Source organism: Drosophila novamexicana, unplaced genomic scaffold (genome assembly GCF_003285875.2).
Source record: "Drosophila novamexicana strain 15010-1031.04,08,12 unplaced genomic scaffold, DnovRS2.1 tig00001361-arrow-arrow-pilon, whole genome shotgun sequence".
Classification (NCBI taxonomy): domain Eukaryota; kingdom Metazoa; phylum Arthropoda; class Insecta; order Diptera; family Drosophilidae; genus Drosophila; species Drosophila novamexicana.
In genome coordinates, this window is record NW_020824852.1 from 779,105 (window position 1) to 800,856 (window position 21,752).

Genomic DNA, 21,752 nt, shown 5'->3' on the forward strand with positions numbered 1-21,752 from the left:
GCGTTCAATAAAAATCTTTCCATATTATATAAGATATATATATATATACTTACTGTTGGCCAAAACTGGTTCGAATCTGAATCTGAAGAACATTTCAAAACTGACGCCAGCCAGTTCGGCTATACTTTTGGCTGGTTAGCTGGGTCGGCACAGCTCCTCGAGAACATGTTCGCTGGCATCTAGATAAGAGTTCGGTGTTTGAGTACATTTTCGAGCCGCTGCGGTAAATTGGAACGCGGGCAAGCTGTTTGCCATTGTCCGATTAGTATAGCATACTTTTTAGGGCCCGCAGACTCGGCATTTCTTCTGTCTGTGTCTGTTCTGTTTGTTCACAAATGCATATAGATATATAGAAATTTGGATATATTTTTGTTCAAGTGTTGTAAAACACGTTAACTTCGATTTATGGTAATTGTTTTGAAAAATCTCAAAGGCAACAGTTCGACAAATTTTACACATGTACATTCAAATGTATGCATATCATAAATATGTTTAGCTCGTAAATGATTGCAGCAAACAAGTTTCTTGAATTTTGATAGAATCGATTGCAGAATTGTTGAAAGGGAATACTTGATCGCAAAGCGCAATTGGTTAACTCTCTTCTGTCTTCTGATAAAACGAAATGTCGGCGTTTATTTCAGCTCAAAATGTTTGGATGAATACAAAAAAAATATATATATATGTATATATTTATATACGATATTGTACAATATGTTAATGTTGTTTTTATATTATTATTATTATTATTAGTTGTTGTTGCTGTTTTTATTTTACTCATTCTTGCTGCGAGACATATTTATAATTGTTGTATAATTATACATACATTATAATAATAGTACATAAATCTGGATTTCCTTTTTTAATTACCCCCCCCCCCCCTAAGTTTTAAGTTTTACCAGTTACTAAATAGTTGTTGTTGTTGTTTTTCGTTTCTTGTTTTTAGTTATATATTTTGTTAAATTTATTAATATGTATATTATAATTATCTAGTTCTCCACAGTGCTGTCTGCTGTTGCAGTTTCTTATTTGCTTTTGCAGTTGCCTGTCGAATCGTTTTTAAGTACGTGCGCACAGGAAATAACAATTTATCGAGTGATAGGTTGTGGAAATGTAGGCCACACGGTGTGCTGAGCTAATGTGCCGGCTTCCAACACTGCGCTCGCGTGTATCTGTGTGTGTGTGTGTTGTGACGTCACAGAGTGCAGGTTAATCCTGGGAATTGTGCCTGCACGCTGCCAGTCACACGTGTCTGAAGCCTTAATTAGTTTCAAACAAAAAAAAAAAAAAAATGGTTTAATACATATTACATACATACATAAGTGTAACAAATTATGTTTTTTCTTTTTATATATAATAATAATAATAATAACTGCGATGTCTGCAATCTCAATCGATAACGATCGATTAACATTATCGATATACTTCTGTTTTTAATCGGCAAATGCTAAGCTTGAATAAATGCGCTGCGTTTTTTGCTATACACAATTTGTCACATTTTTAGTTGCGTTTTTTGAGTGTTTTTTTTTGTTGTTGTTGTTGTTGTTTTGTTATGGCATAACAAAATGCTATTGTTAATTGTTGCAATTTACAATTTAGTGTTGTGGCTATATAATGTAGCTTGACGCTTTTAAATGACTTTATTGTCTTACATTAAAACTGAATGTTGTCTTTTACACAAAAAACATGTACACACACATGAAGGCAAATCATATTCATAATAATAATATTAATAATAGTAATCAAGAATTGCATACACGCAACGCGGACATTAATCAAAGATGTTCTCACAAAAATCATATGGGCATATAGGTTTACATATAAATATATATATATATATAAATTATGGTTTGCGGTTTAGTTGTTGTTCTTGTTTTAAAGCGCACACATGTCCACCATTCGTTGCGACAGTCTGGCATCGCTGTGCAATGCTCCTATTTTCCATTCTCCTGCACACGGACTTTCAGCTGGGTCTCTTTTTATATGAGTGAATGTATGTGTGTGTCTGTGTATGTGTGTGTGTGTGTGTGTTCGTAGGTGTTTTTCAATTTATTTTACAGTGTATGCGTGTGGCAACCTCTGTATTTAGCTGTGCTCGGTATATGTGTGTGTGTGTGTGTGTTGTCTTTAGACTTTAAGCTTAGACGCTTGCTTTAAAACACATTTACTCGTGCGATGGCTGCTGATCCGGAAAGCCGCTAACCTCCGTCTGCTCCACCAGTTGCTGGCCATCGAGCGTGTACTGAATGCGCAGACGCATGCGCAGTACAGCCTGTGGAACAGAGAAAGAAGCAGCAGCATTAATATCAATTATATAAAAAAAAAAGAAGAAAAAAAGTTATCGTCGAAAATACAATGCCCTTACAGGCTCAGAATTGCTTTGCCCAAAACCTTTATTTTTCTACCGATCGTATAGGGTCTAGAATTTAGTAGTCCAATATTAATAATGTATGGGGCACAGTAAACCTCGTAAAGGCTAATATATGTTGCTATTTGCACGTAAACTCGTGAGTCTGAGCTCTAGTCGAGAGTGCTCGGAATGTCCCAAGTGTACGTTCGTTTTCATTTGTTCAAAGCCAATTTTATTGTGCTCTCTACGTCGTGCAAAGTCGCCCTTCTTCGCGATTCTCATGAAGTACAAAAATTTGTGTTTGTGTGAGAGCAAATTGAAGAGGTTAAAGCGAGGGATAGAGTCTAAGCTATACCAGCTATAAGACAGTCTGACTGACAGACTGAATATCTAAACTAAAAAGAATATCCAAATCCTAGTTGAACACTGGTTGAGCTACTTACATTGGACGTAGCCACAACGCGCATTTCCTGCGTAATGACGCCACCTGGAGGCAGCACGGAGCCCGACGGCGTCAGCATTTGCAGTTTAAAACTCTTCTGCACCGCCGCCTGTTTTCAAACATGTAGAAAAAATTAGTGGCAATCCTATGAACAGGTAATCAATAAGTCTACACACCTGCAGCACATACTGCTCCAATGTATTGTCTGAGCTATTTGTGGTTGTCATAAAGATCTTCATGCAGTCACTGCCCGGCACCGGCACCAACTGCACTAGCAGTCCGTTCTTGTCCAGGGCCGTTAGCTTCGGACCCTGTGGAGGCTGCAATCCAAGAAATTTTTAGATTAACATACGAAGCGTAAGGGCTAATTTTACAATCATATACCACTGTCACATTGTTGGATGCCGCCGTGGGATTCAGTTCACCCAGCAGGCTGCTGCTATTGACATCGCTGCCAAGGGGCGCCAGTGCATGGACTGGCGCACCACCGGCAACGTTTAGGCGTCCCAGCATGCTCGCCAGATCATTGCCGTTTGTGGGTATGCTGTTGGGCATAGCGTCGATGCCACCACCAAAGCCGCTCAGATCGAGGCCACCGAGCATATTGTTCATGTTGGCGGCGCTGTTAGGATCAGCAGCCATATTGATGCCCATGACGGGCGTTGTTGTTGGCGCCGACATGTCCAAGTCGAGCAAATCAAGCAGATCCTGATTGTTGGACACTGTCGCATCGTTGTTTGCGTTGCGTGTGTTCTTTTTATGCACCGCATTTGATAAATCTGTGGCCATGGCCAAGTCGCTGGCACCCGCCGACAAGTCCGTGCTACCCAATAAGTCCAATAGGATGTTCTACAAAATTATATATATAGGTTTATTTTGATGCTGGATAGTGTATATTGTCTGGTAACTTACCGTATTGTCACCCATTGTATTCATATTGCTTTCGATTAAAGGATGCGTACTGCTGCCGCCAAGCTCGACGCCATTCTCGATGACATCCGGACTATTGTCATCGAAAGAGCCGCCGCTTTCGCCATTCTGTGAACTAATGCGACTAATCTGCATGGCGGGCATCTTTTCCAGTAGCGGCGGACGCAGGTGCTTATAGCTGCCAAAGAGCTGCGTAAACTCTACACCACGCTGCTGCAGATCCACATTCAGATGGCTGCCAAACGAGGTAATCAATGCCTGGATTTCTCTGCAATGAAGCAAGACTGTTATTAGCCGATGGCCAGGCGTGAAGAGTTGGAGATTGGATACTTACTCCACGCATTGCTGCAGGCGCGTGCTCAACTTGGCCAGGGAGACGAGCGCATATTGCTTGCTTGTGGTCGACACTTGAGCAGAGGTTAAAAACTTATGATACACAGCGATCAGATCGCTTTCCGTGGGACGTTCGAACTCTGTCCATGTAAAGTTTATAGAGAATTAAATTGTTCTTCGCAGATATTGTGTTTAATCTACTCACCATCTTCGTTAGCGCCATACATGAACAGATCACCGTACTCGCCTATGGCCCAGACGGCAACCTGGAGCAGCGGCTGCTTGTCCTCACAGTGATTGGACACTTGAAGCGATTCCCAGAACCGATTCGTGATATATGTTTGCTCTGGCACGGGACTGCTGGACACCAGCTGTATGGTGGAAGACACCACATCGTCGCGTACATAATTGCCAGCAGCTATCAAAACGCTCAATTGCGTATCCAGATGCCAGCGTGAATTGGGCGAATACCGTTCGGCGGCGAGAATCATGCCCGAGCTGCATTGCGCCTTGAACTCAGCATCGGCCTTCTCGAGGAACAGCAACAGCTCCTTGGTCATTGTACGTATATTTTGTGCATTGATCAGCGCAAACGATAGCTCCATCGCTCGTCGCCGTATCGATACATCCGGATCCTTGAGGCACTCCAATATGGTTGTGCGATGCCGTTGCACCGCCGACGTGTCCGCGTGCACCGTTCGCAGCAGCGTATTCAACGCCACATACCGTATATTCTTGTCCGAGTTGAGTAGGAAACGTCCCAGAATGTTCACAGCCAAGACGCGCAGGCCGCCTTCCGAACTGCAAATCAAGAAGCATGTATATTATTCATTTAGAAATAAAGTTGACTTTGTACTTGATGAGTCTTAAAGTTGGGAGTTGATTTACCAAAGCTAAAGCGATTTAATAACTTTCATCTAATTCTTAATCCTCATGTTTATTTAAATGTTTTGTTATTTTAGTTTAAGTGTCGACGAAACTTGATTACTTTTTGTCAGCGAAAACATGCATTTAACGAAGCCGCGAGGCACTTGGTTGCAAGCCTAATGTTAAAGTTCATTGTATTCTAAATATATACAAAATTGATTCTATCTTAAAATCTAGTTCTTTTAGCTGTGAACTGTTTGGCAACGCCTTGCAATTACCGTATATCCATAATGGATAGCACCGTTTCATAGAGAATGGTGTTGCCGACATTCTTGCTGGTCTCCGTGTTGGTTGCCACCTGCGCCAATATATCGTTCATGGCCTCCGAGGCGTCCGGATCATTGTGGCCGAGTATGCGCAGTAGGCGCAGGATTTTCACCTGCAGGAACGGATCACTGACGCCGCTGACATCGTGCTCGGGCGAATAGCCGCCCAAAATAAGGCTCTTCAAAATGCGCACCAGATTCGGCACGATCTGTGATGAGAAAGAGAGAGAAAGAGCGTTAAAGTCAGACACTTGCAGCACATTTGCATGAGTAAGAAAGAGAGAGTAGCAATCTAATGTGTGTGTGTGTGTGAGCTAAAGCGAGTCAGCGCTAGCTTGTGCATTGCTTTTGTGCGTGTGCTGGAGAGAGCGAAAGTAGGTGGTTGGAAAGTGCATTTAATATATTAACTAATTACAAAAACTAAACTTAAATATAAATATAGAGAACAAGTGCGCCAGTCCTTTAGACTGTCAGTAGGCACTTTTAAGAAAAATTGCTTTTGTGTTTTCTTTCTGTTTTGAAGGAAAACAGATCAAAACTAAACAACAATGTGTAGAACAGATCACAAAAGTACGATAACAACAATAAGTACAACAACAATAATATCTATCAACAGTTATATAGAGTTTAGTTTAAAGCACAAACAGCAATTCATACCTCTCGATTTCCGCTATCCTGGCAAGCAAATAACAACAAATTTCATTTTGTGTTTGCGCGGTATTCGATCAAAAACAAACAAGCGTTAATTTGTAATTACAAAATGTCGTCGGGTGTCAAAAATAGTACGTGGCAAAGCGATATAAACATTAACGATAACAATGAAAAATATAATAACAATTTCTTTTGCAGAAGGCGCAAATCAAAAGGGCAGCAACAAAAAAAAAAAACCAAACTAAAAGTTACCACAATATCAATACACAATTATACGGGCCGCCCACATAACTAAAATGGGGGGGATGGAATCGAAACGCAAAACGCAGCCTGGACCTGGTAGCCCGTTGAAGCTCTATAAATTCAATTTCCATTGGCTGTTCTGAGAGCCTGTCTGTCTGTCTGCCTGCCTGCCTGCCAGCCGGTCAGAACCGTCTGGGCTGGGCAACAACTTACCTTCTTGAAATGCATCAACGTATCCGAACTGTTCTCGCACATTTCCGTAATGAGCGTTACGCCGGTAATAAGGATGCCTAAAAAATACATGATACTTAATAATACAGGTATGATTGGATAAGTTGAGCATTTCAATCTAACCGTGATTCTTCTCGCTGAGCAGCGAACGTGTAGCCGGCAGAAAGATCTCCATCAGTTCGGGCACACGACGTATGACCCGAAATGCGCACAGTGTCGCCTTTTTCCGGATGTAAGTGTTGGGCGATTTCATAAGGCGCTCCACCTCGCTAGCCAAATCACGTGCCATTTCCGGCGATGCAATGGCGCCCAGGGTGCACAGCGCCAATCCAACCACAAACTGCGTCGAGCTGTTCAAGTCGCTGGAAAAAGTCAAAATACAAATAACGTTTTTTATAGTTAGCATAATAAATAATATTTGTCTCGCAATGAGTTAAACGTTTTCCTCTTGCCGGGTTTTATAGGGACACCAAAGCTTGGCGAGGCTTCACATATTATTGAATATTTTTAAGATAATTATCACTTCCAAAAGATGAATCACCTAGAAACAATACACTAGAGTTGCACGTGAGATATACGACCTTCCACTTAAAGGTCATTATATCTCTCGTCGAGAATTTTCCAATCTACGCAGCAGCTGCAATATTTACTGCCCAACAATAACAGGTGCTTTTTGGCCACAGGCTGGAATCTGTTGCTTGGCCTATTTGTAAATAAGTTAAGCTTGCCAGGAATAACCGCATGATATATAAGCTAATACTAATATTTATATTATAATACTGTAAGCTGCTATCTGTCCTCTTTGTATGAGGCACTTACTTTTTCAAACAATTCGTAATAAGCAAATGAACATCTTGACGCTCATCCAGCAGCAGCATGGCACCCAGATAGCCAATTCGTTTATCTGTAAAGCGTGTGCTGGCCGTCAGTTTGAGGCACTCGAGCTGTCCAAAGTGCGCCGGATAGCCGAGCATGTGTATGTACAGCAGCTTGGCAATGTTGCGACAGCTGCAGGCGAGCGAGCGGGAAGAGTGTCAGAGTGAAAGAAAACGGGTTAAAATTGTTGAAATTATTATTAATGCAATTTACTGCCCACTCACCGCCAGACAGAGTCCTCCTCTCGGAATGTGCTGCGTATGTAGGCGCACTCTTTGTTAACCACGGCGCGCTCCTCGGCTGCGGTGCGGGCGGCGCGTATCTGTCTTATAAGATCACGCAATCGTGTGGGCGTCGGCATTCTGACTGCATGTGGGCGAGATAAAAAAAAAAGAAGATAAATAAAAGGCAGAGACAGTTACTTGGTGGCTGGATGGCTAAACAATTGCCAGGAATTGCGGCTTACCTCTTTCGACAGCCTCTGTGAATGCCTGGCGTATGGTGGCCATATTGAAGGCTGGATTGAATCTATTGAGCATAAAAATGAAATATTAACAGGCTGATTAGACAGGAGTGTATAATGTACACAAATGTATGCATATATATATATACATATACATATATTTTTATATAGATATATGTGCATGTATTATGCATGTATGTAATAAGGCTGCATACCCATGCTCGGAATTCATTTCGAGGCGTTGCGGCTGCTGCTTCTGCGGCTCTGAAGCGATTTGGTTGTGGCACGCAGACTAACTGCTTTTTGTTGATGGTTGTTTATCGTGTACTGCTTCTTCTTCTTCTACTACTTGCCGGCCTATGCTTTTATGTTTGCATTCAGTTGTTGTTGTTGTTGGTGTTCCTTTTATTATTACAGCTGCGTCGGCGAGGTGGCAACACAAACAATTTTCGATCTTAAGTCGCGCTTTGCTTATTTTGCAACACTCGCTGCACAGCACAGGAATAACAATAGTAACAATAACAACAACAAAAACGTTGACAGCCGGCCGCTATTGAATTGCAGTTACTGCTCCACTTGTCGCACTCTCTCACTCTGTCTCACTCGCACTCTCCCAGACATATTTGCTGCGCTCTCTTTGCAAAACTGTTAACACTGCACATCGAACTTTAGCTCTCTGTCTATCACTGGATGTTGCTGGTGTTTATTATTATTAACACAAATCTCAGTGCACAAACAATATCAGTAATGAACTTACTGTTGTTATAAAACGTTATGTACATAAATGATGCGTGTGCATGTGTGCGTATGCCGAGGCTTAAACAAATATGCATATGTATATACTACATGGACAGAGGCACACATGATCTGTCGACGCTCAATGCAAACAAAAAGCTCTACGCTTACTCACACTGGCACACACATACATATGTATGGACATTGAATACCTTTTAACTGGCATCAGTTTCATACGCTTGTACATACATATGTATGTATTTATGTAGCTGCTAGTGCTGGCCAACGAAGCGCAGCACAGCCACAGCACAAACTGAAAAAACTAGGCTAGGCGTGTAGGGTGTTAATTAAGACGACAAAAAGGTGGAGGTTCACACAAATGCAAAACCATTTGCGGCTGCTGCTGATGAAAATGAAATTATTAATTCAGTTGTATGAATAATGCGAAAACCGCACTTGAAGCATCAGCCGAACCCAATTGACGATTAGCGCGCATTGAGCTGACAGTAACACACACACACACACGCGCGACAAGCAAACAGCAAGAGGCGTATTTATATCCAATTGGAATGCGAACACAAATTCTAATTACATTCTCCCATAAACGATTTAAAATACGAATAATAAACAATCTAAATTGCCACATTAATCGTTAACAACTGATTCAGCTTTGCCTAAAGGCCTAAAAGGCAGTCACAGTCACCAGTTATGGCTAAAACCAAAACAGCTGCCGTCATTGCTGGCTTTTATCGATATTCGATATCGATATGGCACAATGGGCCATTTATCGAGTGCATTGCATGCGTTGCAAAAAAAAAAATGTTATAAATCACAGGAAATACACGTATGTGCTTCTGTTTCTGACTGCAGTCTCACTGTAACCTAGCACGTATTATTGCAAAATATTGCATTACTTTCTGCGCTTGTCGATTAATGTACTTTCATTGGAAAGCTCAAGCACATAGACACATCACACACACGCAGAGAATCATGGCACAAAACACACACACACACAAGCGCCCACTGAGTTAAGCGTATGCTTCTTTTTGGCCACAGGAAAAACTAAACATAAATCAATTGAGTATTTGCCGCAAGCAAAGCAAGTCGCTTTTCTTTCTTGTTTAAACTTTTGCTCGCACTATATATAAACGTTTGCTTTATAGCCACCTGCCGCCTCCGACTTCCAATGCAAATTTTAACAACGCGACAAAAATGCTCGTAGAATGTTGATGATGAGCGCAACAGTAGTAGTAATAGTAGTTGTAACAGCAGTGAGAGCGAGAGAGCGCGAGCTAGCGGTTGACATTTCGTTTTGACATTAAGCAGCACTGCTATCGCAAACCGCTGTAATCGATAGTTTTCTTGGCCAAGACGATGAATACGCGCATAACGTCATTTTTGAATTAAAAAACCTTAAGATTTGCCGCTGATAATTTGCAACTCACCTGCGATTGTTTTCCGGTGGCAAAACACTCCAATCCTGCTCATAGTACGGATACATGACAGCTGCGTAACCTTCTCGTTGGTCCCACTAGCATACAACAGTGGACACTAACTAAATACACAAACTCTTACACACACCCAAACTCCGCACAGGTACTGACACTGGAATAATGATAAGCGGCTACGGTGCTCCACATAGGCAGTATGCGTATGTGTTATCTAATGTACATTTATAGGTAATTACGATTCCGATCCCCGCACCACAAATACACACACACACACACACACACACACACGCGCGCGCACTGCTACTGCTCGATGCGCTCTTTATGTGCCTTTAGTTTAAACCAGCTTGGGTAACCATATTCCGTTTTGCAAGCAATTGTTATAACTTGTTCACTGCGAGACTGAAATATTCTTAGGTCATTATCAGAGTTAGTTGTGGTTAACCAAAACAGACAACGAGGGCGACGCGGATTTTGAATAGAAATAAACCAATAATAATAAGCAGCCCGCGCGACTGAAACTCTGGCCAAAGACTGAAATCATCGAGTTCTGATCCCTCAGTATTCATCGACGCCTGCAGCACACCTATGGCCAACAGCACGGTGTGAGCGTGTGCATTTGGCGGCACATAGATATAGTTATCATACTAGACGCTCACATTGGTGGCATGGCAGTCATGGACATGGCTCACTCAGAGTCCGTTGAATACACAAAAACTTTACTAACTTATCTCTGAGCAGTGCGCGCACTGATAACAAACAAAATCGTGAGAACGCCGTTGTACCTGTTGGTGCCATAATAAAAAAAAAAAGTGTTTCGTTATGGATAAGCGAAGTCGTCACCGACTGTGCTGGCTGATAAGTCAATGACAGGTGAAAGCCTTTGCTTGCGGTACACACATATACAAAGTTGTGTGTGCACTTTGATTATCCTTTGATAAAAATGTGTGTTATGTATTTAATACATGCTTAATGCTATCGTCTACCTAAAGCCAAGAAGCTATTGTACAACGTTTGTCACTGTTCTGTGTTCTGTTCTGGAATTAATTCGTTGCATTTCATTCTCGTTTCGTGCAGCTCAATCGTTTTCACGCGGCGGACGGACTAATGAATGCCGTTTAATGGCCTCCACCAGCCATTTGATGCCCTCGTCGACGCCTTCGCCTGTCAGCGCTGAGACCGGTATCGTAAGGCAATCACGGCGTCCAATTAGTGCACCAGCCTGTTGGAATACGGGCTTGATTTCGCGTACGCCCATCACATCGGGCAGATCCTGCTTGTTGGCCAGTATCAGGAGCGGCACGCCCGACAGCAGCTCATTTTTGATCATTTTATCTGGAAAAGCAAAAGTTTGTAGTGCAACTGTTTAATTCTGAGGGAAACTACGGATGCAACCAGCTACCAGATGGGGAAGATGGGTATTTACCGAAAATGATTTTGGACTCGTCCATGCGTTCGCGATCATTGGAGTCTATCACATAAATAACGCCATGCGACTCCTGATAGTATTTGTCCCACAGCGACTGCAATTCCTGTTGGCCACCCAGGTCCCAGAAATTCAGACGCACGCCCTGCACATCGATGGTGCCAATGTTGAGACCCACTGTTGTTGTGATTTTAGCTGGATTTAGGCCCTTGTAGTTCTTGGTGAATTTTGTTTTGGCCGCCTCCAAATAGGTCTGCGTGTGCAAACAAAATGGTCATTTGCAGACGTGTATCATTATGCCGGAGCCGCTTACCGTTTTGCCCGCATTGTCCAGGCCCAGTATGACGACGCAGTACTCATCCTTCTGTGTGAGATATTTGTAAAAGCCGTGCAGCAATGTGTACATATTGCAGTTTGCTTAGCTATTTGAGGAATTCTAATGTTGCATTGCCCAAATCAACAAGCAACAACAGGTAAATCAAATAAAAACACGATCTAGGGATGTTCTCTCCAAAAATGGGCCAACATATGTATGAGATTGCGATCCAGGTTTTGCTACATGCATCTACGTCACAATATGACGTACACGAAAACTTCTATTTGGTCTGCTCCATAAATGATTGCTTGTTTGTATTTATAGTTTTGTTTTAATACTATGGTCAGTCATTATTTTTGTAAAGTAACTTTTTTATATTGCTTTCATTAAGAATTGCTTGCCATCATCGACAACTTTATCGATAGTTGTGCAAAGTGTAACCTTGTGAGTTTAGTATTGTGGCTGGCACACAGCTGACGTTGGCTACTCTATCGCTTTGTTTACATTTGTACTGGGCAGTCTGGCAACGCTGTCCAGTTCTGGTAGCACTTTTTCAATTATTTAGTGTTTTAAAACTGAGCAAATTTTGTTTACTGAATAGAATTATTTTTTTTTTACATCATTATCACTTTTGCCACGTTTTCTATTATATTCTATTAATCATGTGCATAGTAATGGCATGTGTGCATGTTCACATATCCCAAAATATCTCTTTTGAAACTAACACTAGGGCTTTAGTTATATGTGCCTTATCTTAATAGAAGTTTAATATGCATAATAACTCAATAACTATTTATTTTGTTATTATTTATGGCTTATAAAATAATAATTATGTTTGCCAGTTGTTCTTACGCCACATGGACTCCAGAATAAAGAAAAACCTGATAGACCAAAAGATTTTTAATATATGTACTAAGAAATATAAGTATATACTAGGTGCTTACACTACTTACATAAAAATCTAGTTCAGGCTAACAATGATCGAGAAGCGGACGGACCCTATGGCAAGATCTCGTCCAGCTGCATAAAAAGTAACTGTGGGAAACGAGCGTTGAGAGTTTACCGTTAGGACCCTCCGCGATGTTATCGATAAGTTCGATAGTTTTTCTTATTGTACATCGATAGTCATTCGAAAGCATGCGATTCAGGATTGCAACAAATTCTTAACGGGTTTTTAGCCATTGATTATTCAAAATGCTTATATTTAAGAAAATTCGAGATTCGTATTTCCATTGGCTTCGTTCTAACGGGCATCATAAGCTGATAAGCTGACACCGACAGGGCCACCAGCAGCGGCAGGTGGCCAAGGTTGATACGAATTTGCGTGCATTTAATTGGCCAACTAATAAGACGCAAAAAAAATCATAACACATTATTGACAGCTGCGCATTTCGTAGACAAACGCTATAGAGATTCTTTTCAGGGGCATTTACTTAGTGTGGCATGCTAATAGGCCAGTAAATTGATAAATTAAATTAGTGTTGACAAACGCTAAAAAGCAGCGAAGCCAAAGCAAACCCTTGCACCTGAACTAGTTCTGGGCCTGGGTAAGACTGGCAACATTATTTTTGCGGACTTAAATTGCATATACATACATATATGGGCAGATTGGCCAAATACAAATCGGCTTACAAAACCGTCAACACAACAACAACAACAACAATGCCAACAAAACGGAACTAGTTCAATGACTGTTTGCTGCACGGCCAATGCATTTTTTTTAAATATTTTTTTTAATTTTTATTATTGTATTACAGTTGCAATTGCCTAAAGCTGCTAATTAACGTACCACATGCTGCACATTTATTGACTTTGAATTGAAATTAAATATAGACAATTGATATTGTCTGTTGCATTACAATGATAATTAAGCTTTAATTGTTCGTCATTAGCGAGTGCAGGCTGTAACTATTGTTACATATACAATTATGTGTGAATATTTGAGTAAATTGTATTTGGTGTTTGTCATTGAATTGACAACTTGCAACGCGAGCGGCAGCAGCAAAAAAAAAAAAAAAAAAAAAAAAAGAATCCAACAAATTCGACACGCAACGCAACGGCGTGCAACGACTTTGGCATTAGCTTCACCGTTAGAATGTTCAAGTTGAAGTTTGCTGGCAGCACCCCCGCGGACCAATTAACTTAGATTTTTACAATTGTTATTATTATTATTATTTTTTTTCTAGATAATGAAAACAATTATGCATTTGTATTTATTTAAATAGCCACTTAATTGTTAACAGCTGTCAATTCGTGGCCAGCTGAACGATGTGGCCTACTAATTGGCTAATGACTAACGGCCTAACGGCTGTTGTCTAATCACAACAACGATTGATCACCTTATGGAAGTCCGCCTCGGCACTAGCGACCGGCCACGCCCTTTAATTCGCTGCATTTGAACGACTCCAGTGGCCTATCTTAATAAGAGGGCTCAGTTCAGTTCAGAGATATGTGTTCAGAATGCTTTTTGAGAATCGAGCTACAAGTACGAGCCTAGAGATTTTTGGGGTCAATAATTTCAGAGCTACTCTGAACTTGTCATTAAGCTTTGTAGCTGACTATGAACTAAAAACTGGCTGCTTGCCATGTTAAAGCCATAAAAAAATCAAAATGGATATTTCTGTAATACATAAATTCTTCAATTTGCCAGCACAAAATATCTATGTGTATCCAGTCTTGTTATGAATATGAAATGAAGCCTTAAATAACTTATTAACTTTTGCCTAATTCGCGTGTGTGTATACTTTCGTGGCCGTACTTAAGTTTATAGGTTATATTTTGTTATAACAGTAAAATAACGGTAAAGTGCTTATCGATATTTTCGCCCCGGTTGTCTGGCAGCGTTGTCCAGTGTTGTAAGGACTCATAAGACTGCACATTTGAAACACATTTTAAGTTAAAATTTCTTTAATTAGGCATATATAAACTTCTGTTCAGTTAAAAAAAAAAAAAAAATACATATATAGAAATATATTGATTTTGTAATTGTTTAATAATAACTGATCCCCAATGGTTTAAGTTTCAACTAGACGCACAGGCAAACAGTTCTGCTTTTTTTCACAACAAATAAGTACAAGTGATGTTAATTGTACAACTATTTGTAAAGCAGGGGCAACGTGCAGTGTGGCTCGGTGAGACTCGGATTATCGGAGTAGAGTGAAAAGGTTTTGGCATTCAAATCGAACAGGCCAACAGCAATCGTTTTGACCACTTCATCGCATCGGCCATTGTCGCGCCACACGCAAAAGCAGCCGCCAGTGACATCACCCAGCATGTTGCGGACATCGTGCTCGCTGGCCGGCGGCTTGTATTTACCAAAGGCATGCATTCGCGACACGCTGGACTTCAGCATCAGCTCGTTGGCCTGGTCCAAGTGTATGCGCTCGAATCTGTGCAAATGAAATACCAGAGTTACGGCATGTATCGAATGCCTGATGGCGAGCTACGTACTGATTGGCATGGTAGTTATGCGCGCCCAGCGGTACCTCCTTGATGCTCAAGTGTGACTCGTTCTTCCGGGCCGGATTCGGTGCCATTTCCACGTTGTAAAACATTTGACGCGGATCGCTGCAACAGGCAGGCAGGAAGGCAGGCAGGCATGATATAAAATTAACCGATTCACTTACAAAAATGCCGCATACTTACGCCAAAAATGAAAAGTTAATGGAACAGGCATCGGCAGCGCCCACGCCGGCATCTGTAAGCACCCTGAAGGCATCGTCCACGTTGCTTGTGGCGAGTAAGGCCCGTGTCAGAAAATGACGAGCTGCAAGCAATTGGCCATGAAATATAAAAGTGAGCCAGACACCGGTCCACTTACGTGTCTTGCCGCTGCGCAACAGCTCGGCGCTGATTGTATTGATGCTAAACACTAGCCCGTGATGATTATGGCTCATGGTGTAGCCTGGCAGGTGTCCGGCATAGCAGAGCGACATGAAATGCTCCTCCTTGACATTGTATTTGCCCTGCGGCTTGTCGCTGATGATGTGCGCCACCACAAAGTAGTAATGATTAAGCGTCTCCGTCAAGGCATCCTCCGTGTGGCCCAGCAGACGCTGGCGACAACGGATAATATTCCGATCACGTCAACATAACCATTAACATATTTATAGGTACTTACGCAATGCTTTTGGTTAACAATAATCGAGGAGCAGCCGGTGGGTTGGTTTTTGTTGCGTGGCTGATGTTTTAAAGCCTGCGGCAAGATTTCGTCCAGGTGCAGCAAGAACAACTGTTGATGAGACGCGTTGAGCGTTGCCCATAAACCGTTAATATTATTGTTATCGCATTATGTTCGATAGGTTGGCCGGTGTTGAGCAAGGATTGTTATCGCCTTTTCACGATTAATCGACAGGATGCGATAGGCTATTATAATAATCGATATTTGAAAACCTTTAACCGTTGACAGGGTGACTCATTTCTTCGTCTCGCTCAATATTATTGTTATCGCATTATGTTCGATAGGTTGGCCGGTGTTGGGCAAGGATTGTTATCGTCTTTTGACGATTAATCGACAGGATGCGATAGGCTATTATAATAATCGATATTTGAAAACCTTTAACCGTTGACAGGGTGACTCATTTCTTCGTCTCGCTTAATGATTAATTGCACTTGGCTTTGCGCTGTTTTTGGTAAGCTGAGGTTTAAAGACCATTTAATGGTGCTCAAAATATGGCAAAAAAAAAAAACAATATTATCAATTATGAAATGCACGTACATGGCGTACGCTGACCAGAATTTCAAATTTAATTGCCGTAAGACATAGCACAGTATTCCCATATTTGCAATGGGATGAGTATGATGTTTTATGGGAAAGCAAAAACTTAGCGCACTTGAAACTTAATTTTTCAATATGAATATGCAAAATTATTCTATTGGCAGTGTAATTGAAAAAATGCTAAACGACCATTAATTATTGCTAATTCGATATGTAATTAATTATGCAATTCGAGCAATTCTAAACGGCATCATAAGCTGATAAGCTGACATCGACAGAGCCACCAGCAGGCGGCAGGCGGCCAAGGTTGATACGAATTTGCGTGCATTTAATTGGCCAACTGCTTAATAACAAAAAAGTTATAGCACATTATGTGCAGTAAAAGGCATTCCTTAGGCCATAGCAACATAGACATTGGCGTTGTTGTCAACGTCAAGCAACTATATTTGCCTTGCTAATGAGCACATAAATTGATTGGCGGCCAATGAAACGCAGCGCAGAAGCCAAAGCAAACCCTTGCACCTGAACTAGTTCTGGGCTTGGCTAAGACTAGCTAATCTCATTTATTTTCGCCTATTTGGACAGTTTGGTCAAGCACAAATTGGCTTACCAAATGGTCAATGCAAGCACATTCGAGCGGTCGATGCCAAGAAAACGGAACTAGTTCAATGACTAATGCGGATTGTTTCTATTACAGTTTCTAGTTCTATAATTGTATTGTCTTCTTCTTATTACAGTTACAAATTGCTAATATCATTTATCGATTGCCTAAGTCATTAGATTAAAGTTCAAAAGTAATGTTAATTGGAAAGGAAATTTTCGTAACTCAAGCATTTAAGCACAATTTCGAATGTACTTTTATACCCTTAAAGAGGGTATTAAGCTTTTGTCATGAAATGTGTAACGCATAGCAGCAGACATCTCTGACCCTATAAAGGACATATGTATATATATATATATATTCTACATCGGACCACTATATCATATAGCTGCCATTAAAAAGAGTAAGTTCTTATATGGGAAACTCCAAGATATCTATATTCTCTATATGCTCTATAGAAAGAATCGATCGAAAAATGGGTTGATGTATGGTAAAATATTTTGGTTTCCAAGATATTTTCATGAAACTCGGCATATCTGCAAAAGGGAAATATTTGAAAGGGTATTCAATCTTCGGCGTGCCAAAGATATCTTTACTTTCGCGCTTAACTTTCAGCTTTTTTTTTTTTTTTGCTTTTTTTGTTAAACAATCTTTTGAAAGGTGTGAAAAAAATACAACAGAAGCTCAAATACTTATTCTGAATTAAAAAACGAAATATAAATAATTATATTTGTATTATGCGTTATAGTCGAGTGCCAATTGTAATTGTTTTTAAATATATATATAAAGAAGAATATATATATATATATATATATATATATATATATATATACTTATTATGTGTGAATATTTGAGTAAATTGCGTTTGGTGTTGTCATTGAATTGACAACTTGCAGAAAAAAAAAAAGAATCCAAAGCGACTTTGGCCTTAGCTTCACCGTTAGAATGTTCAAGTTGAAGTTAGCCGCAGACCAATAATTTGAACTAACTAACTTGCTAATTTGTTATTTAGTTCAGGTTTTTTTTTTCGCGGTGCGTAAACAATAGAGACAGCTCACCTTATGGAACTCCACCTCGGCCCCATCGGCCACGCCCTCCAATTCGCGTATGTACTGCGGAAAGCTGCCTTTGACCGATTCCAGGGTCTCGTTGTAGATTTGCCCTGCAACAAAATATGATCGAAAAGACGAAGAAGAAGAAAAACGAATGATTGACAACCAACTGCCATCTGCCATGTGAGAAGCAACCTGGTCCGTGGAGTAGTACTTACTGCCTTTTGCGGTGCCATAGAGCGGCAAGTAGGTCTCGTTCAGTGGCTGCGATAAGATCAGAAAGTTCTTGATCATCGAGCCAAAAGTGCGACCCTGCAAAGCACACACACACACACACGCATATATATATTTATATATATATATATATAATGTATATTATTATGATTAATTAGAAATATTGAATTGAATTGCAAGCGGCTTTCTAAATATTTGATTCGAACTCCGTTTGCAAATTGCCCTCTTTAAACGTATTGTATGCTAATATGCTGCTGCTGAGCAAAAAATATATTTTAAAAAATATAAAACAACAACAACAACAACAACAACAAAAAGAACCATAATCGATCACGACTGATCGACAGGGCAAACAAACAAAACGAAACGCTAAAAACAACATTATGAATAATGGTTTATTGTTGGACATAGATCTTGTTGCCAGCTTGTTAATTATGTGCGCGGGGACTGCTCGACGGAGCAGGAGTGGGTCCAGACCCCGGGCAACCACACGGGCAACCCGGCCCAGCCCCCGCTCACCTGCCAACCCAACCCCACCAGCAGCTCGCCCAGACGGAGTCGGGCCTGCATGCCAATTGTTGCCCTTGATATTGGCCACTTTTTTTTTCTTTTTTTGTTTTTCCGGCTCAAAGCGAACAAGTGAGTGATTGTTATATTTGAGTGTGTGTGAGTGTGAGTGAGTGTTAGTTTTGAGTGAAGGTTAAGCAGGAACTGGGTCACGAAATGGCAAAAAAGTAGAAGAAAGAAACAAGTAGATATACTAGTCGAATCGTATAAACGCTTATCAGGATCATATTATCTTTATGTGTCTACTATATGTAGCTGTAATTGCACCTACTGATAAGAGAGAGAGAGCGAGAAAGCGAGGGCGAGAGCGAGAGAGAATCAAACAAAGTTCACTCAGAGAAAGATGCAAATCTGGCAAGATTATTCTATATATAAGTCAGACCTAGAATCTCTCGTAGAAGCCATCGAACTGATGTTAATATAGAGCGTAGCGGCTGATTGAATATATATAAATAATGACATGATAATGGATACTAACGGGTTCTCAAAACTATATATATATACCGATTTATAAGCTTGTGCGGGGCATTATGAGATTGTCATGGAATGTGTAACACATAGAAGGGAACATCTCCATATACATATATATTCCTGATCCATCTGTTTGTTTCTGTGAGAACTAGTCTCTCAGCATTAAAGCTAACGTCTTGCAATTCGTCATAGGTAATCTCTTCTGGTTTTCTATATCATATAGCTGGTATAGGAACGATCGGTCGCTAAGTAGGTTCTTGTACGGAAAACTTTGTTTTCATCAAGATATCTGGACTAACTGTAGCATTGACTACTTCATCTCATATTGTACGACTATCTAATATAGATCAAAGGAAAGAATCGGTCGAGAAATGAGAAATGAGGCGTGACAATGTGCGCCTATCTGCAAAGGAAGGGCATTTCATCTTCGGCGTGCCGAAGATATGCTCAATTTATAGCTTCATTTTGGAATAGCTTCAAATGCATAATTGTATATGCTTAATATTTATTGGAAATTTCACAGTTGATTTCAATTTTCTGCTTGAATGACAATTTCGAATTCGATGAGCACAAAAACAATTTCATTTTATACTCTGAACCCATAGAAAGTGGGTAAGAAGGGTTTGTGCAAAATGCAAATGCATGTAACAGGCAGAATGAAGCTTCTCCGACCCCATAAAGTATATATATTCTTGATCAGCATCAAAAGCCGAGCCGATCTAGCCATGTCCGTCCGTCCGTCCGTCCGTCCGTCCGTCCATATGTATGAAGGCAAGGATATCAGCACCTATAAGAGCTAGAGACTTGAAGAACTTGACTAGTGTCTACGCAGATCGAGTTTGTTTTCGATATTCGATAACTTGCCCCGTTTCCAAGCAATCGATAAAAATCGATATCGAAATCTTGTTTTTGAGCAAATTGGGTAAATAATAAGAGCTAGAGTCTGTATATATATAGAGTCTGTATATATATTTGCATTTGGTGTTGGAAGAAGAGGGTTCAGGGTATCCCCAAGTCGGGAGCTTGCGTTGTTTGTAACGGACTGTAAAGCTAGGCAAACGGCATGCGTTTATAATTAGTTAGTATTTAGTTAGGTACATCAATATTTCCGCCCATTATCGCTATAGCCAGGCGCTAGCCATCAATTTAGCTGCTAAACTTGTCGTCATAGCCAAGTAAAAGTACTCAAAAAAAAAAAAAACAAAAACAAAGAAAACAAAAAAAAAAAAAACAATAATACAATATAGTAAAATTTTCAGTTTAGATCAAAACAACAGCTAAACTTATAAATTCAGTTAACTTTCTCGAGTGTGTTGGGCACATTTAATGAAGCTAGCGTGACATTTGTCAACGGTCTGTTATTGTTGTTGTTGTTGTTGTTGTTGTTGTTGTTGGGGGCTCGGTTGAAAGGTCAAAGGATTAAGGAGCCGTTGCTTACCATATCGAAGCCGACCTCATAGTGAGTGCCACGTGTATAGAGCACGGGTATCGCCTGGCGACGGGGCAATATCTTGCCGGAGGACATGCTGGACGACATTTGGTGGGCCACCGGGGAGGTGCACATGGCTTCCTGGGCTTTCGTTTTGGTCTATGTGCTGTGGACCGTTTATCGCTCTTCGCGCTATTTGGCTCTGAAATTCGAGCAGGATGAGCAGTAATAATATGCTATCAATTATTCTTTTCTTTTCTTTTTTTTTTTTTGCTTGGGTTCGTCTTATCCACGATCAGAAAATGTAAATAGAATAATAATTCAGTGGGAATAAAAACTCGCTGGAAAAGTGAATTACAACAAATTTAGCAACAAAAACAAAACAAAATTCACAAGATGAAAAAATAATAATAATAAAAAAAAACACAACTGAGTTAATAATTTCATTAAACAAACTTTACCAACACTCAAACACACGCACGCACACACAGAGACAGAGCGAGAGAAAGGTTAAGAGAGAGAGAGAATTTCAGTGTAAACAAATTGTATATAGATAATTCAAGCCAAGTTTTTATATGATTGTTCTAAAGCGCTTGAAGGCAGAATTCAAACTGAATTGGACATGTTTTGGCGGCAGCAATTCGAGGTGCCGAACAAACAACACTCAGCAAAAAGCACAACAACAACACGAAGACAGCTGATGACGACGACGACGACGACGACGACGCCGACGCCGACGTCGCTGCGATAACGGAGCAGGCAACGCATATAGAAACACAGCAACAACAATAACAGCAACAGGGCGACGCTGCGACGCCAGCAGCGAAGGCGACTGCAACTGCGACTGCGACGCAACGCGAGGCTGACGCTTATCCAGAGTTGGAAAGCAATCGAATACGAATTCGAATTCAAATTTAATGTTCAATATCAGTTGCGGCTCGTTTAACATAAGCGAATCACACGATCTAATTTATTTAATATATGATAATCATATTTTGATATTAACAAATTTACAGCCCATAAATGAATATGCATACGTATCTTAAT

General features: G+C 40.6%; 3 protein-coding genes across 7 annotated transcripts; all 3 read right to left on the reverse strand.

The window, feature by feature from the left end:
* Positions 1-1,706: 1,706 nt before the first annotated feature.
* Positions 1,707-10,385, reverse strand: LOC115767260 (AP-1 complex subunit gamma-1). 4 transcript variants are annotated; one of them, XM_030711482.1, is made up of 16 exons: positions 9,612-9,678; positions 7,925-8,126; positions 7,713-7,774; positions 7,471-7,612; positions 7,190-7,378; positions 6,494-6,732; positions 6,353-6,429; positions 5,903-5,920; positions 5,198-5,454; positions 4,258-4,853; positions 4,054-4,192; positions 3,702-3,987; positions 3,174-3,638; positions 2,966-3,109; positions 2,791-2,898; positions 1,707-2,269 (listed from the first exon to the last, which is right to left on the reverse strand). In XM_030711482.1, exons 2-16 carry the CDS (start codon positions 7,939-7,941, stop codon positions 2,162-2,164), a joined length of 2,847 nt encoding a protein of 948 aa, XP_030567342.1. In that variant the 5' UTR covers positions 7,942-8,126; positions 9,612-9,678; the 3' UTR covers positions 1,707-2,161. The 4 variants fall into 4 exon arrangements, with proteins under 4 accessions (XP_030567342.1, XP_030567340.1, XP_030567341.1 ...); XM_030711480.1 differs by lacking the exons at positions 7,925-8,126; positions 9,612-9,678 and adding an exon at positions 9,890-10,385; XM_030711481.1 differs by lacking the exons at positions 5,903-5,920; positions 7,925-8,126; positions 9,612-9,678 and adding an exon at positions 9,890-9,945.
* A 416-nt stretch (positions 10,386-10,801) lies between these two features.
* On the reverse strand, positions 10,802-12,034 carry LOC115767280 (ADP-ribosylation factor-related protein 1). Its single transcript, XM_030711512.1, has 3 exons — positions 11,632-12,034; positions 11,319-11,571; positions 10,802-11,227 (listed from the first exon to the last, which is right to left on the reverse strand). Exons 1-3 carry the CDS (start codon positions 11,722-11,724, stop codon positions 10,971-10,973), a joined length of 603 nt encoding a protein of 200 aa, XP_030567372.1. The 5' UTR covers positions 11,725-12,034; the 3' UTR covers positions 10,802-10,970.
* A 2,518-nt stretch (positions 12,035-14,552) lies between these two features.
* On the reverse strand, positions 14,553-21,202 carry LOC115767305. Of its 2 annotated transcripts, XM_030711542.1 has the most exons (9): positions 21,167-21,202; positions 20,715-20,907; positions 18,223-18,316; positions 18,011-18,114; positions 15,755-15,865; positions 15,455-15,689; positions 15,280-15,400; positions 15,085-15,201; positions 14,553-15,023 (listed from the first exon to the last, which is right to left on the reverse strand). In XM_030711542.1, exons 2-9 carry the CDS (start codon positions 20,838-20,840, stop codon positions 14,729-14,731), a joined length of 1,203 nt encoding a protein of 400 aa, XP_030567402.1. In that variant the 5' UTR covers positions 20,841-20,907; positions 21,167-21,202; the 3' UTR covers positions 14,553-14,728. The 2 variants fall into 2 exon arrangements, with proteins under 2 accessions (XP_030567402.1, XP_030567401.1); XM_030711541.1 differs by lacking the exon at positions 21,167-21,202 and having other exon boundaries at positions 20,715-21,083.
* Positions 21,203-21,752: the final 550 nt, after the last annotated feature.

Bases quoted from the DNA above. Each gene is read 5' to 3' on its own strand.
- LOC115767280 (XM_030711512.1), bottom strand. From the start codon at position 11,724: ATGTACACATTGCTGCACGGCTTTTACAAATATCTCACACAGAAGGAT. The intron at 11,572-11,631 runs GTAAGCGGCTCC...TTGCACACGCAG, and splicing joins TGGACAATGCGGGCAAAACG to ACCTATTTGGAGGCGGCCAA. The intron at 11,228-11,318 runs GTAAATACCCAT...TTGCTTTTCCAG, and splicing joins CGAGTCCAAAATCATTTTCG to ATAAAATGATCAAAAATGAG.
- LOC115767305 (XM_030711542.1), bottom strand. From the start codon at position 20,840: ATGTGCACCTCCCCGGTGGCCCACCAAATGTCGTCCAGCATGTCCTCC. The intron at 18,115-18,222 runs GTAAGTACTACT...ATTTTGTTGCAG, and splicing joins CTATGGCACCGCAAAAGGCA to GGCAAATCTACAACGAGACC. The intron at 15,024-15,084 runs GTACGTAGCTCG...TCATTTGCACAG, and splicing joins CATAACTACCATGCCAATCA to ATTCGAGCGCATACACTTGG.
- LOC115767260 (XM_030711480.1), bottom strand. From the start codon at position 9,945: ATGTATCCGTACTATGAGCAGGATTGGAGTGTTTTGCCACCGGAAAAC. The intron at 3,639-3,701 runs GTAAGTTACCAG...ATAATTTTGTAG, and splicing joins ATACAATGGGTGACAATACG to AACATCCTATTGGACTTATT. The intron at 3,110-3,173 runs GTATATGATTGT...CTTGGATTGCAG, and splicing joins CATCCAACAATGTGACAGTG to CCTCCACAGGGTCCGAAGCT.